We start from the raw sequence: 18357 nt of genomic DNA on the forward strand, positions 1-18357 counted from the left end.
ATTAGCCAGCAGTGAAGTGGCTCTGAATAAAATGTTCCTGTAAGTACAGCTGGAGGATCAAATCCTAACCCTCACCATTTAGCTGAGACTCAACTGACCTTATACGTTCTAGCATCTATAAGAGCAACTACATCCTATTACAAGTGGAAGTGGAAGGATAGAGACCTTGTTACAGCGACTCGCTCTCTTCGCTAATGGCTAGCGCTTAAGCAGCACGGTGGCGACTAATCGACACAGCCGCTCTGAGGGTGTAGAGAGACACAGGGGCCAGACAGCGACACTCACAAACTCAGACACTCTGGCCAAGGCCGGCTGTGACCGCTGCCACCAATTACCACAGTCTGCACTCTCTTCTCCCCGTCTGTCAGTTCTCTCTCTTTCTCTCTCTCTCTCTCTCTCTCTCTCTCTCCTCTCTCTCCTCTCTCTCTCTCTCTCTGTGTGTGTGTCTGAGCCTGCATTCCTAAGTAACTTTAAATCTACTTCCTTTATAGTCATCTTCTCCCGCTCCTTCTTTCTGTCACTGTGTCTGTCGTTTTCTCTTCCCACTGTCCCTTTTCCTGTGTCATGTCTGTCATCACTGCTCTTTCCTCTTACATTCTTTACCTTAAACTCTCAGGCCACCTCAAATCTTTCTCCCTCAGACACACCATTTTTAACATAGGAAGTGTTGGTAAAATTATGATTAAATGACTGAACAAATCATTTTAAACGGAACTGTAACTAAGTAAAACTTATACTCTGTTTTATTATATCTGATTAACAATATGAGTTCATAAGAAGGGATTGTGTGACACGGACAAGGAGTAATTCAAGTTAATGAACACCATTTCAACTAGGAAGAAACTAATGGGTTGTGGACTGTGAAAACAGATAACAGATAAACAGATAAGGTCGTTAACCTATGGTTGAACCTACAGAAACTTAGCTCTGGGGTTTTTAGATAAGACAGTGAGTGCATTCCTAGGTTTTCTGTTAATTAGAACTGTCAGCTCAGTGGTGATCGATAATGTTGAGGGGTCAAAAGTTACCTGAGAGTGTGTTAGTAAGTTAGAATGAACTTTTCACCTCACTTTGTCCTGGTTGAGAGGAGGGGATTCTGTTAAAGCAATGAAATGACGTCATGATTTGTATATAAACTGTTGCTCGTGGTTAAGTGGCAGCGCGCTCCGAGAATAAATTCTGTTACCTATTATTAAAAAGACTGGTCTCCATCTATTTTATGCAAACAAGAATCTTACAAATTCTCATAAAATAGATTAAGGGTTTTCAATTAATGAAAGCACATTGGCATAATTAAATTACAGTAACAGGAAGTCAGACATTTTGAGGGACATATCATGCAGTTTTGCAGACTACGGTCAGACAGGAAGGGTTGTGAGCTCTGGGAAATCGTTGCCCTTAGGCAACATCAATCTACTCCAGGTTATCATATTGTAGCTAAGCGCTAGTGCTTGTTAGCCTGTTAGTTGTGCAACAGTCCACACATGCCTTAGTTCTACTATGGACAAGGCCTCCGCAGTGGAAAGCAAGTCTCCAGTCTTTACATGGTAAAGATAAGGAAAGCCAATACTTGAATAGGGTTTAGCAAAGGCTTTAGTTTAGTTAATTGTTAGGGGGGGGGGCTGTTTGAGACTGGAGATTTGCTAGATTCCCAGGGCTTGTTCCTTCCACGGAGTGATTATTTCACGCCAACACACGTGATTACCCCCAAAAACACACACATCATACCAAACTGACATAAACTCACCATCTATCATTCATTCATCCGCTCAAACCGTTCCACTGCACCATTGTTTCTTCAACCAGAACCTGGCACCCCATTGTGCATTTTCCATTGAGATCGAAATGACTGACTGATTCAGTTTGAAAAAAGCTCAATTAAATTAGTGTTTTTTGTATACCTTCTGGTACATGTTCAATATATCAATCCTTTGGCCAATCAAGCTAAGATCAGTCAAAACCAAATCCATCCATCCACAGGGGGAGCCCTAGATCCTTGTTGTAGAAACAGACTACACTATGTATGGGTCACTGTACCAAGTTAAATTCAAGGGAGACACAGGCGCAAGGGAGGGGGGGGTTAGAGATGCCATGGGCTCCTCTAAACGTCAGTCAAACCTGGCTGAAGCAGACAGAAGCAGAGATAGGCTGGGGGGAGGGTAGTAGGTGGGATCTTACCTCAAAGTCCAGCTCAGAGTACCGCACTCTTTTCCTCTGAGGGAGGAGGGGGGGGGGGGGGGGGGGTCAGGGGGAGAGAAGATATGATCAATGTCTGTAGATCCTTGGACCCCTCCACTCATCATCAACACAAACGTGTGTAGCAAAGTTGACACTTGCAACATGCATGCTAACACAAAACACACGTCATGTAGTGGCTCAGATGAAATGAAGTCTTTCTGATGCAGTGAAACCTTGTGAGCCTCATTCCCACATGGGCAACATATTCCCAATAAACGTGGCTACTGTAAATTGCTTTGGATTAAATGGTACAGTCAAATCTATAAAAAAAACATGATTAAAGTTCACCACAACCAACAGCCTTCATTCTATTGAAGGTATGTCCAATATGATTGAGGCAGTCATGTAATGCCCTTCAACTGTCTTCCTTGCAGTCTCCTGCATCAGACCACTCAGTCACTCCTTAGCTTGGTGTGACCTAATGGACAGCTGTAGTTATTGCACACTCAGAAATGGGGTGCATGTGGTCCATTTAACAGTTAACTCTCTTGACTTGTTTGTCTGTCCCTGACATTCTCTCTCTTTCTCAGAAACCCTTTACACCACTGAGAAGATTGGCCCTACATTTAGCTGAAAGCCCTGGTCCTTCTTTTAATGTCTGGACTTGCAGAGGAAGGCTACGAGAGCCGAGGCTTTTAGAGAAAGACAGAAATAAAGAAAGGAGGAAAGAAAGACACAATGTTGTAGAGAACTGAGGGTGCATCTGAAATAGGCCCCGGATACTGGTGAACGTGGTTCCATTTTAGCCTCAAGCAATGACTCAGATCTCTCTCATTCAAACACTTTGTCACAGTCATCTCGTTGTGTGTGTAACCTCTAACCTTCACAATGTCACAGTCATCTCATTGTGTGTGTAACCTCTAACCTTCACAATGTCACAGTCATCTCATTGTGTGTAACCTCTAACCTTCACAATGTCACAGTCATCTCGTTGTGTGTGTAACCTCTAACCTTCACAATGTCACAGTCATCTCGTTGTGTGTGTAACCTCTAAACTTCACAAAAACGATCCCGTGACATTTGAGGACATTTGACAATCCCCAGTACTATACAATACACATGCACTATGCACTTGAATGAAGGCACACATACTTTCACAAAGATCCACCCTCCATCACGTGTCCTACGTGCAAGCATACTACATCACCCACTATCAGTGTTATTTGTCGGAACAAACTGTTGTTCTTACTGAGGAACACCCACCAATTCCACTTCACAGCATGACATTCACAGAGAAGTGAAACGACCCTCACAGAAAAATGACATGATTTCACATGTTGAAAATCCTGTGAAATCACATGGAAACATGTTTTTGAAAGACTTCACGTATGATCACGTTTTCACATGTTATCACATGTTGCATTAATGTTGCATCACATTAACTTTACATAAGATCACGTGATCAAATGAAAACGTGTTATTGGAACACCGCAAAATCATGTGATTTTTCTATGAATCTCTCCTCTCCTCTTTCCTCTCCATCCCTCATCACTCCTCTCCTCATCACTATCTCTTCTCCTTCCTTCCCTCATCACTCTCTCCTGTCCTCTCCTTCCTTCCCTCATCACTCTCTACTCTTTGTCCATCATTACTCTCTCCTCTCCTTCCATCCCTCATCACTATCTCCTCTTCTTCCCTCATCTCTCTCTCCTCTTCTTCCCTCATCTCTCTCTCCTCTCCTTTCCTTATAACTCTCTCCTCTCCTACCCTCATAACTCTCCTCTCCTCTCCTTCCCTCATCACTCTCTCTTCTCCTCTCCTTCCCTCATCAATCTCTCCTCTCCTCTCCTCTCCTCTCCTCTCCTCTCCTCTCCTCTCCTCTCCTCTCCTCTCCTCTCCTCTCCTCTCCTCTCCTCTCCTCTCCTCTCCTCTCCTCTCCTCTCCTCTCCTCTCCTCTCCTCTCCTCTCCTCTCCTCTCCTCATCACTCTCTCCTCTCCTCTCCTTCCCTCATCACTCTCTCCTCTCCTTCCCTCATCACTCTCTCCTCATCACTCTCTCCTCATCACTCTTTCCTCTCCTCTCCTTCCCTCATCACTGTCTCCTTCCCTCATCACTCTCTCATCTCCTTCCCTCAACACACTCTCCTCTCCTTCCCTAATCACTCTCTCCTCTCCTTCCCTCATCATTCTTCTTTTCTCCTTCGTTCCCTCATCCCTCCCTCCTCTCCTTCCCTTATTACTCCCTCCTCTTCTCTCCTTCCCTCATCACTCTCTCCTCTCCTTCCCTCATCACTCTCTCCTCTCCTTCCTTTCCTCATCACTCCCTCCTCTTCTTCCTTTCCTCATCACTGTCCTTTCCATCCTTCCCTCATCACTCTCTCCTCTCCTCTCCTTCCCTCACCACTCTCTCCTCTCCTTCTCTCATCACTCCCTCCTATACTTTTCCTAAAAGTCTCTTCACAACAGCAAACAACATTACAGAGCTTTTCAAGACGTTATGAAAATTGACTTTTTCTAGCTTTCACATTAAAATCTACAAATCTCAATACTAAAACCTCAACCCTCTCCAAAATCTCCAAAGCAATCAAGTTAATTTATGTAATACCTTACATTTTGCATCTTCATATCTTTTAGTTTGATTTTATGGAGCACTCAATCTCCGTCTGGAGAGGTCTATTATCCTCAAACAGGAGGAAATTAACTGTTTATCAGAGCCTGATCAATGATGAATGAGTCCCAAATGGCATCCTATTCCCTCTGTAGTGAACTACTTTTGACCAGAGCCAAATTCCCTTTATAGTGCACTACTTTTGACCAGAGTCCTATTCCCTCTATAGTGCACTACTTTTGACCAGAGCCCTATTCCCTCTATAGTGCACTACTTTTGACCAGAGTCCTATTCCCTCTATAGTGCATTACTTTTGACCAGAGCCATATTCCCTCTATAGTGCACTACTTTTGACCAGAGCCACAGGTCAAACACAGTGTGCTATAAAGGAAATAGTATGTAATTCAGTGGAGGCTGTTGAGGGGAGGACGGCTTTTAATGATGGCTGGAACGGAGCAAATGGAAAGGCAACAAACACATAGAAACCATGTTTGATGTATTTGATACCAATCCACGAGCTCGTCCTCCCCAATTAAGGTGCAACCAGCCTCCTGTGGTGTAATCTGGGACACAGACAATACATCAAGCTAAGCACAGGGATACCTCAGACGTCTCTCAGAGGGATGTTTAAAGATATTCAGGATACCTCAGACGTCTCTCAGAGGGATGTTTAAAGATATTCAGGATACCTCAGACGTCTCTCAGAGGGATGTTTAAAGATATTCAGGATACCTCAGACGTCTCTCAGAGGGATGTTTAAAGATATTCAGGATACCTCAGACGTCTCTCAGAGGGATGTTTAAAGATATTCAGGAGTGGACTCAAAGTCTGAGTTCCAAATTACACACTATTCCTTCTATAGTAGGCCTACCCTATGGGCCCTGGTCAAAAGCACTGCAATAAATAGGGAACAGGGTGCCATTTGGGATGCAAGCCATTCATCTGAGTGAGATGTTTTAAAAAGGGGGCTGTAATGCATTTCATTCTACATGAAGCACGTGCACTACCCTGTCCTTCAGTGTAAGTACTGTCCCCATTCCTTCATCAACCTTGTGAGTCAGCAGGATCCTGTGTGTGTGTGTGTGTGTCTGTGTGTGTGTAATTAAGGTGTGCACACAGACACTCTCAAGGGGTACTCCCTGTGGGCAGCAAGTAGTCTGGTGGGTAGGAGCATTGGGCCAGAAACCGAAAGGTTGCTGGATCGAATCCCTGAGCTGACAAGGTACAAATCTGTTGTTCTGCCCCTGAACAAGGCAGTTAACCCACTGTTCCCCGGGCGCCGTGGATGTCAATTAAGGCAGCTCCCCCGCACCTCTCTGATTCAGAAGGGTTGGGTTAAATGTGTAAGACACATTTCAGTTGAATGCATTCAGTTGTGCAACTGACTAGGTATCTCCACTTCTCCTGTCCCTGTCACCCCATCTGCTCTGCCTCCTTGTAGGCCGGAAGGGTGATTATGGACACAAAAGTGTGTGTGTGTGTTTACCAATCTGCATGAATGTAGACATCTTTATATCTCATAATTAGTAATAATTTCTGAACAGCATTCCGATCTCATGCACACACACATAACAGACGAGAGCAGTGTTTCCCCAACTCAGTCCTGGGGCCCCTAAGGGGTGTGTTTGGGTTTTTGCCCTAAATCTACACAGATGATTCAAATGATCAAAGCTCAACTCAGTCCTGGGGCCCCTAAGGGGTGTGTTTGGGTTTTTGCCCTAAATCTACACAGATGATTCAAATGATCAAAGCTCATTGATTAGTTGATTTTTTGAATCAGCTGTGCAGTGTCTGGGAAAAGTCCCCAGGTCCAAGTTTGGGAATCCCCTGAGTACTGGTTATATTGCCACTAGAGCGAGCGCCAGCACACATACACACACATACAGACACGTACACACATACACACATACACACATACACACACATACACACACATACACATATACAGACACGTACACACACACATACAGACACGTACACACACATACACACACACACACAAGTACACACACATACACACATACACACAAGTACACACACATACACACACATACACACATACACACAAGTACATACACATACACACACATACACACATACACACAAGTACACACACATACACACACATACACACATACACACATATACACACGTATACACACACACACGTAAGCACACATACACACATACACACATACACACAAGTACACACACATACACACATACACACACATACACACACATACACACAAGTACACACACATACACACATACACACACATACACACACATGCACACATACACACATGCACACACGTACACACATACACACACGTACACACATACACACATACACACACATATACACACATACACACACATACACACATACACACATACACACACATACACACAAGTACACACACATACTCACATACACACACATACACACATATACACACATACACACAAGTACACACACATACACACAAGTACACACACATACACACATACACACATACACACACATATACACACATACACACACATACACACATACACACACATACACACAGGTACACACACATACACACATACACACATACACACATACACACACATACACACAAGTACACACACATACACACACATACACACATACACACATATACACACATATACACACACACGTAAGCACACATACACACATACACACAAGTACACACACATACACACACATACACACAAGTACACACACATACACACATACACACACATACACGCACATGCACACATACACACATACACACATACACACATACACACACGTACACACATACACACATACACACACATATACACACATACACACATACACACACATACACACAAGTACACACACATACACACATACACACACATACACACATACACACACATACACACATACACACAAGTACACACATACACACATACACACACATACACACATACACACATACACACACATACACACAAGTACACACACATACACACATACACACACATACACACACATACACACAAGTACACACACATACACACATACACACACATACACACACATGCACACATACACACATACACACATACACACACGTACACACATACACACATACACACACATATACACACATACACACACATACACAACACAAGTACACACACATACACACATACACACACATACACACATACACACACATACACACACATACACACATACACACATATACACACACACACGTAAGCACACATACACACATACACACACATACACACAAGTACACACACATACACACATACACACAAGTACACACACATACACACACATACACACACGTACACACATACACACATACACACACATACACACACATATACACACATATACACACATACACACACATACACACATACACACATACACACATACACACATACACATACACACATACACACACAGGTACACACAAGTACACACACATACACACACATATCCACACATACACACACATATACACACATACACACACGTACACACACATATACACACATACACACACGTACACACAAGTACACACACATACACACATACACACAAGTACACACACATATACACACATACACACACGTACACACACATATACACACATACACACACGTACACACACGTACACACAAGTACACACACATACACACACATACACACATATACACACATATACACACACACACGTAAGCACACATACACACAAGTACACACACATACACACATACACACACATACACACACACATACACACATACACACACATACACACACATGCACACATACACACATACACACACGTACACACATACACACATACACACACATACACACACATACACACATACACACAAGTACACACACATACACACACATACACACAAGTACACACACATACACACACATACACACATACACACATATACACACACACACGTAAGCACACATACACACATACACACATACACACAAGTAGACACACATACACACATACACACACATACACACACATACACACAAGTACACACACATACACACATACACACACATACACACACATGCACACATACACACATACACACACGTACACACATACACACATACACACACATATACACACATACACACACAAGTACACACACATACACACATACACACACATATACACACATACACACAAGTACACACACATACACACACATACACACACATACACACAAGTACACACACATACAGACATACACACATACACACACATACACACACATACACACATACACACACATACACACATACACACAAGTACACACACATACACACATACACACACATACACACATACACACATACACACATACACACACATACACACATACACACAAGTACACACACATACACACACATACACACATACACACATATACACACATATACACACACACGTAAGCACACATACACACATACACACACATACACACAAGTACACACACATACACACACACATACACACAAGTACACACACATACACACATACACACACATACACACACATGCACACATACACACATACACATACACAAACGTACACACATACACACATACACACATACACACAGTACACATACACACATACACACATACACACATACACACACATACACACAAGTACACACACACATACACACATACACACACATACACACACATACACACAAGTACACACACATACACACATACACACACATACACACACATACACACACATACACACAAGTACACACACATACACACATACACACACATACACACACATGCACACATACACACATACACACATACACACACGTACACACATACACACATACACACACATATACACACATACACACACATACACACATACACACAAGTACACACACACACACACACATACACACATACACACACATACACACATATACACACATATACACACACACACGTAAGCACACATACACACATACACACACATACACACACATACACACAAGTACACACACATACACACATACACACAAGTACACACCTACACACACATACACACACGTACACACATACACACATACACACACATACACACACATATACACACATATACACACATACACACACATACACACATACACACATACACACATACACACATACACACATACACACATACACATACAGGTACACACAAGTACACACACATACACACACATATACACACATACACACACATATACACACACACACGTAAGCACACATACACACATACACACACATACACACACATACACACAAGTACACACACATACACACATACACACAAGTACACACACATACACACACATACACACACGTACACACATACACACATACACACACATACACACACATATACACACATATACACACATACACACACATACACACATACACACATACACACATACACACATACACACATACACACATACACATACAGGTACACACAAGTACACACACATACACACACATACACACACATATACACACATACACACACGTACACACACATATACACACATACACACACGTACACACAAGTACACACACATACACACACATACACACATACACACAAGTACACACACATATACACACATACACACACGTACACACACATATACACACATACACACACGTACACACACGTACACACAAGTACACACACATACACACACATACACACAAGTACACACACATACACACACATACACACATACACACATATACACACATATACACACACACACGTAAGCACACATACACACAAGTACACACACATACACACATACACACACATACACACAAGTACACACACATACACACATACACACACATACACACACATGCACACATACACACATACACACACGTACACACATACACACATACACACACATATACACACATACACACACATACACACATACACACATACACACACATACACACAAGTACACACACATACACACATACACACACATACACACATATACACACATACACACAAGTACACACACATACACACATATACACACATACACACACATACACACACATACACACAAGTACACACACATACACACATACACACATACACACACATATACACACATACACACACATACACACATACACACATACACACACATACACACAAGTACACACACATACACACATACACACACATACACACATACACACATACACACATACACACACATACACACATACACACAAGTACACACACATACACACACATACACACATACACACATATACACACATATACACACACACGTAAGCACACATACACACATACACACACATACACACAAGTACACACACATACACACATACACACACATACACACATATACACACATATACACACACACACGTAAGCACACATACACACATGCACACATACACACAAGTACACACACATACACACATACACACACATACACACACATACACACAAGTACACACACATACACACATACACACACATACACACATACACACATACACACATACACACACGTACACACATACACACATACACACACATATACACACATACACACACATACACACATACACACATACACACACATACACACAAGTACACACACATACACACATACACACATATACACACATACACACACATACACACATACACACAAGTACACACACATACACACATACACACACATACACACACATACACACATACACACACATACACACATACACACACATACACACATACACACACATACACACATACACACATACACACACATACACACATACACACAAGTACACACACATACACACATACACACAAGTACACACACATACACACACATACACACATACACACACATATACACACACACGTACGCACACATACACATACACACATACACACACATACACACAAGTACACACACATACACACATACACACACATACACACAAGTACACACACATACACACATACACACACATACACACACACACACATGCACACATACACACATACACACACGTACACACATACACACATACACACACATATACACACATACACACACATACACACATACACACACATACACACAAGTACACACACATACACACATACACACACATACACACATACACACACATACACACATACACACAAGTACACACATACACACATACACACACATACACACACATACACACATACACACATATACACACATATACACACACACACGTAAGCACACATACACACATACACACACATACACACACATACACACAAGTACACACACATACACACACATACACACAGTACACACACATACACACACATACACACAAGTACACACACATACACACACATACACACAAGTACACACACATACACACACGTACACACACGTACACACATACACACATACACACACATACACACACATATACACACATATACACACATACACACACATACACACATACACACATACACACATACACACATACACACATACACACATACACACATACACATACACACATACACACACAGGTACACACAAGTACACACACATACACACACATATACACACATACACACACATATACACATACACACACGTACACACACATATACACACATACACACACGTACACACAAGTACACACAAACGGCTCACACACAGACTTCTGACAGACCTGGATCACAGTGGCATCCACAGTCAAATCACCATTCAATACCCTGGTTTATTTTTCATACCCATCTTCTTTCTCTGCTAATTTCAACCCTGGGACATGACTATATAGGAAATCACTATGTTTCAACAATAAGCGCTTTCAGCCCTCTAATAACACACAGTGTGTATTTGAGAAAGATTGGTGTGTGATCTTTCTGTCATGGGTTTTGGTTAACCTTGTATCTGGACAACGTGTGTGTATGGAGAGCGGAGTGAGTGTTTGTATCTGGCACTCCTTCTCCTCCCATCATCCCTTCTGTTCCCTCCATCACCCCCTTTCAGCTAGCAGAGAGACTGATGCTAGCTGTCATACAACCTGGTTGTAAACACTCTCCTCCCGTCCCTCCATGACTCTCTCTTTACCTCCAGGGAGCCAGCAGAGAGGCTGGTGTTAGTGTTGGTGCTGCCCAGGTTGCGTGGCAGGGTCCGGTTGCGCTCCACCGCGCCTCCCCCTCCTGTTAGAATCTGCCTCACCGATGGCCTCTGGCCAGGCTTCAGCGAGTGCCCGTAGTCATGCATGTGGCCCCCATGCACGTGGACACCCGAAGCGTGCATGTGGCCCTGGGGACCTTGACTCCCGTGCACGGGGAGCTGCTTGAGCGTCCCGTAAGAGCGGTTCATGTTCATGCCGATGTTCATGTTGTGGTCGCCGGGGGAGATGAAGTCAGCTGGGTAGGCCTCGCTCTCTGCCGGGTGGAGGGTCATGGGCGATGGGGGCGGGGGGAAGGGTGGGTCGTCCACTGCGATGTTTAGCGGCTTGTCCTCGCCCCCCAGCCCCAGCCCCAGACCTGGGTGCAGAGGGGGTTTTAAACTGACCGTCCTACGGGGTAACACCATATAGTCCCCCTCCCCTCCCCCACAAGGTCCATCCAGAGTGTTGGGAGGAGGGGGCGGTCGAGACCAGCCCATCCCACTCTCAGTGCACAGGTAGACAGGTGCCGTGTTCCTGGGGTTCCCCTGGTGCATCTGCTGCTCCACGTTCACCTCCTTTTTCACAGTGGTGTCACTCAGCTCGTTCAGAACACCCAGCGGGGGCACCTGCATGGTGAGACGAGTCATCACTAAATACACTACAGATATTATCACTGACATCACTAAATACACTCTTTGAAAAATGGGTTCCAAAAGGGTTCTTCGCCTGTCCCCATAGCAGAACACTTTTGGGTTCCATGTAGAACCCTCTGTGGAAAGAGTTTTTATATGGAAGCCAAAAGGGTTCTACTTGGAATCAAACAGGTTCTATCTGGAATCAAAAAGAGTTTCAAAGGGTTCTCCTATGGAGACAGACGAAGAACCCCTTTAGGTTCTAGATAGAAACTCTTACATAAAAGTATGCTATCACTAAAGACAATATAGATTAGTTAGCGTTGATATCACTATAGATTGGCTCTTTACAGTATAGTGTTTTAGAGAGAGAGCAGAACAGAATAGAGATAGAGAGCAGAATAGTGAGAGAGAGCAGGATAGAGATAGAGAGCAGGATAGAGAGCAGTTTTACATTTCTGGTAAAAACAATTGTAAGATTAAGATAACTTTATTGGTCAATGTACAGGACCAATTTAAATTTGACACACCTTTAAAACCCAACCACTCCAAAAGACAGACATACAGTACAGTGCATTTGAAAAGTATTCAGACCCCTCCACTTTATTTCCATATTTTGTTAAGTTACAGCTATATTCTAAAATGGATAAAACATATATTTATATCCTCAGCAATCTACACACAATAGCCCATAATGATAAAGCAAAAACAGATTTACCTAATTTACCCTTTGCTATGAGACTCGATATTGAGCTCAGGTGTATCCTTTTTCCATTGATCATCCATGAGATGTTTCTAAAACTTGATTGGAGTCCACGCTGTAAATTCAATTGATTGGACATGATTTGGAAAGGAACACACCTGTCTATATAAGGTCCCACAGTTAACAGTGCATGCCTGTCACGCCCTGACCGTAGAGATCCTTTTATTCTCTATGTCTGTTTGGTCAGGGTGTGACTCGGGTGGGAAAGTCTATGCTTTCTGGTTCTTTGTTTTTGGCCGGGTATGATTCTCAATCAGGGACAGCTGTCTATCATTGTCTCTGATTGGGAATCATACTTAGGCAGCCTTTTTTCCTTTTCTCATTTCTGGGTTGTTGCCTTTGTTAGTGGCATGTATAGCCTTACAGAGCTTCACGTTCGTTTTGTTGTTTATTGTTTTGTTGGTGCCATTTAAAAATAAAGGAATGTACGCTCAACACGCTGCACCTTGGTCTGGTCATTTCCTTGACGATGATCGTGACAATGCCAGAGAAAAAAACAAGTCATGACGTCAAAGGAATTGTCCGTAGTGCTCCGAGACAGGCTTGTGTTGAGGCACAGATGTGGGGAAGGGTACCAAACACTTCTACAGCATTGAAGGGCCCCAGGAACAGTGGTCTTCATCATTCTTAAATGGAATACGTTTGGAAGACTCTTCCTAGAGCTGGCTGCCTGGCCAAATGGAGCAATCGGGGGAGAAGGACCTTGGTCAAGGAGGTGACCAAGAACTCAATGGTCACTCTGGCAGAGCTACAGAGTTCCTCTGTGGAGATGAGAGAACCTTCCAGAAGGACAACAATCTCTGTAGCACTCCATCAATGAGGCCTTTAAGGTAGAGTGGCCAGACGGAAGCTACCTCTCTATAAAAGGCACATGACAGCATGCTTGGAGTTTGCCAAAAGGCACCTAATGACTCTCAGATTAAGAAACAAGATTCTCTGTTCTGATGAAACCAAGATTGAACTCTTTGGCCTGAATGCCAAGCGTCACATCTGGAGGAATCCTGGCACTATCCCTATGGAGTAGCATGGTGGTGGCAGCATCATGCTGTGGGGATGTTTTTCAGCGACAGGAACTGGGAGACTAGTTGGGATAGAGGGAAAGATGAACAGAGCAAAGTACATAGAGTTCCTTAAAACTTATTTGGGATAGGTGGCAGTATTTTCACATCCGGATGAAAAGCGTGCCCAAAGTAAACTGCCTGTTACTCAGGCCCAGAAGCTAGGATATGCATATAATTGGTAGTTGTCAACAGTCTTTAGAAAGAGTTTCAGGCTGGTTTTTGGAAATATTACCCAGAAATTGTAGTTTTTCTAGGTGGCTACCATTTTGGCTGTAGTGTTTCCAAGCGCGTGGAGGAAAGCGCATTCTTTCTTATTCATCTCCGGTAATGAACATACTATTCTCTGTCTTAAATTTGATTGTTTATTTGCATATTAGGATACCTAAGGTTTGATTATAAACATTGTTTGACTTGTTTGGAAAAGTTTATTAGTAACGTTTGGGATTAATTTTGTATGCAATTTGATGGAGGGAAACTGGATGGATTATTGACTGAAGTGCGTCAGCTAAACTGATTTTTTATGGATATAAAGGACATTATCGAACAAAATGACCATTTGTGATGTAACTGGGACCTTTTTGAGTGCCAACAGAAGAAAATCATCAAAGGTAAGGCATTTTTTATATCGCTATTTCTGACTTGTGTCGCACTTGCCTGGTTGAAATCCGTTTTTTCATGTGTTGGTAAGCAGGGCGCTGTCCTCAGATAATCGAATGGTTTGCTTTAGCCGTAAAACATTTTTTAAATCTGACATGGCGGCTGGATTAACAAGTTAAGATTTATTTTGATGTATTACACTTGTATTTTCATGAATGTTAAATAATTATAGTCATTACATTTGAATTTGGCGCTCTGCAATTTGACCGGATGTTGTCGAGGTGTCCCGCTAGCGGCACGCCTTTCCCAAACAGGTTGAAAACCTGCTCCAGAGAGCTCCGGACCTCAGCCTGGGACAACGGTTCACCTTCCAACAGGACAATGACCCTTAGCACACAGCCAAGACAACGCAGGAGTGGATTCGGGACAAGTCTCTGAATGTCCTTGAGTGGCCCAGCGAGATCCCAGACTAGAAACCAATCTCTGGAGACACCTGAAAAAAGCTATGAAGCAACGCTCCCCATCCAAACTGACGAGCTTGAGATGATCTGCAGAGAAGAATGAGAGAAACTCCCAAAATACAGGTGTGCCAAGCTTGTAGTGTCATACCCAAGAAGACATGAGGCTATAATCGCTGCCAAAGGTGCTTCAGCAAAGTACTGAGTAAACGGTCTGAATACTTATGTTAATGTGTTTATTTCAGTTTTTGCTTTTTCATTATGGGGTGTTGATGAAGAAAACAAAACAATGTAATCCATTTTAGAATAAGGCTGTAACGTAACATAATGTGGAACAAGTCAAGATGTCTAAACACTTTCCGAATGCTCTGTGTATATATAAAGGTTTTGGAGTGGTGTGGGTGGCTGCCATACTCGGCGCCCAGGGAGCTGTTGTTGTGGGGGTTAAGTGCCTTGCTCAAGGGAACAACAGCAGTCAATGGCATCTAGGATTTCATACCAGCAACCCTCCGGTTGCCAGCTCACGTCCCGACAGATTTTTCCCGGGATTCGAACTGGCAACCCTCTGAGTTGACTCTCTAACCGCTACTCTACCTGCCGCCCCTAATGACCCAACATGCCTGAGAGGGAGGGTCTATGCAAATGTACTGCACACTGATAGGCTTAAATGAAACTACATTTGATTGTGTGAGTAGATTTGTTTTGCATTTAATTCCATCGCCCGTCTGCCCATGAATCCATCCATCCATCCATCCAATCGGTCCCTCACCTGGACGAGTAGGTTGGGAGGGGGGATGTTTCCAGGGAGGGAGCTGAAGTTGACCCCTAGGCCCCCCTCCTGGTGGGCCGCCAGCTTGGGGTCATCCTCTTCATCAAGGGAGATACGGGAGAGGGTCCCGGTGATGGTTGCTGGGTTACAGGTGTTAACTTCCTTGAAGATGACTGGAGGGAGAGAGTGAGAGGAGAGAGGAGGAGGGGAGAGAGGGGAAAGGAGGTGGGGATAAAGAGCAGAATATAGATGGAGAACAGAATAGAGATAGAGAGCAGAAAATAGGATGGGAGCAGAATATAGATGGAGAACAGAATAGAGATAGAGCAGAATAGAGGATGGGAGCAGAATAGAGATAGAAAGCAGAATAGAGATAGAGAGCAGAAGAGATAGAGAGCAGAATTTTGAGATAGAGAGCAGAATAGAGACAGAGATACAGAGCAGAAAAGAGAGAGAGCAGAACAGAATAGAGATAGAGAGCAGAATAGTGATAGAGAGCAGGATATAGATAGAGAGCAGGATAGAGATAGAGAGCAGAATTTAGAGAGAGCAGGATAGAGATAGAGAGCAGAATAGTGATAGAGAGCAGAATAGATATAGAGAGCAGAATAGTGATAGAGAGCAGGATAGATATAGAGAGCAGAATAGAGATAGAGAGCAGAATAGTGATAGAGAGCAGAATTTAGAGAGAGCAGGATAGAGATAGAGAACAGAATAGAGATAGAGCGCAGAATTTAGAGAGAGCAGGATAGAGATAGAGAGCAGGATAGAGAACAGAATAGATATAGATCAGGATAGAGACAGAGAGCAGAATATATATAGAGCAGGATATAGATTAGAGAGCAGAATAGAGATAGAGAACAGAATATATATAGAGCAGGATAGAGATAGAGAACATAATATATATAGAGCAGGATAGAGATAGAGAGCAGAATAGATATAGA

At 43.0% G+C, this 18357-nt stretch overlaps 1 protein-coding gene across 2 annotated transcripts in view; it reads right to left on the reverse strand.

The window, feature by feature from the left end:
- The window catches only part of LOC116353424 (adhesion G protein-coupled receptor B2-like), a 231560-nt gene that overhangs the window by 31994 nt on the left and 181209 nt on the right, over nt 1-18357 (reverse strand). For both annotated transcript variants that reach the window (XM_031788983.1, XM_031788982.1), the window contains 2 exons: nt 17414-17586; nt 13085-13759 (listed from right to left, as the gene is read on the reverse strand). In XM_031788983.1, the coding sequence (XP_031644843.1) occupies nt 13085-13759; nt 17414-17586 (848 nt within the window). The remainder of the gene's footprint in view (nt 1-13084; nt 13760-17413; nt 17587-18357) is intronic.

Source organism: Oncorhynchus kisutch, linkage group LG14 (assembly GCF_002021735.2).
Source record: "Oncorhynchus kisutch isolate 150728-3 linkage group LG14, Okis_V2, whole genome shotgun sequence".
NCBI classification, from domain to species: Eukaryota; Metazoa; Chordata; class Actinopteri; order Salmoniformes; family Salmonidae; genus Oncorhynchus; species Oncorhynchus kisutch.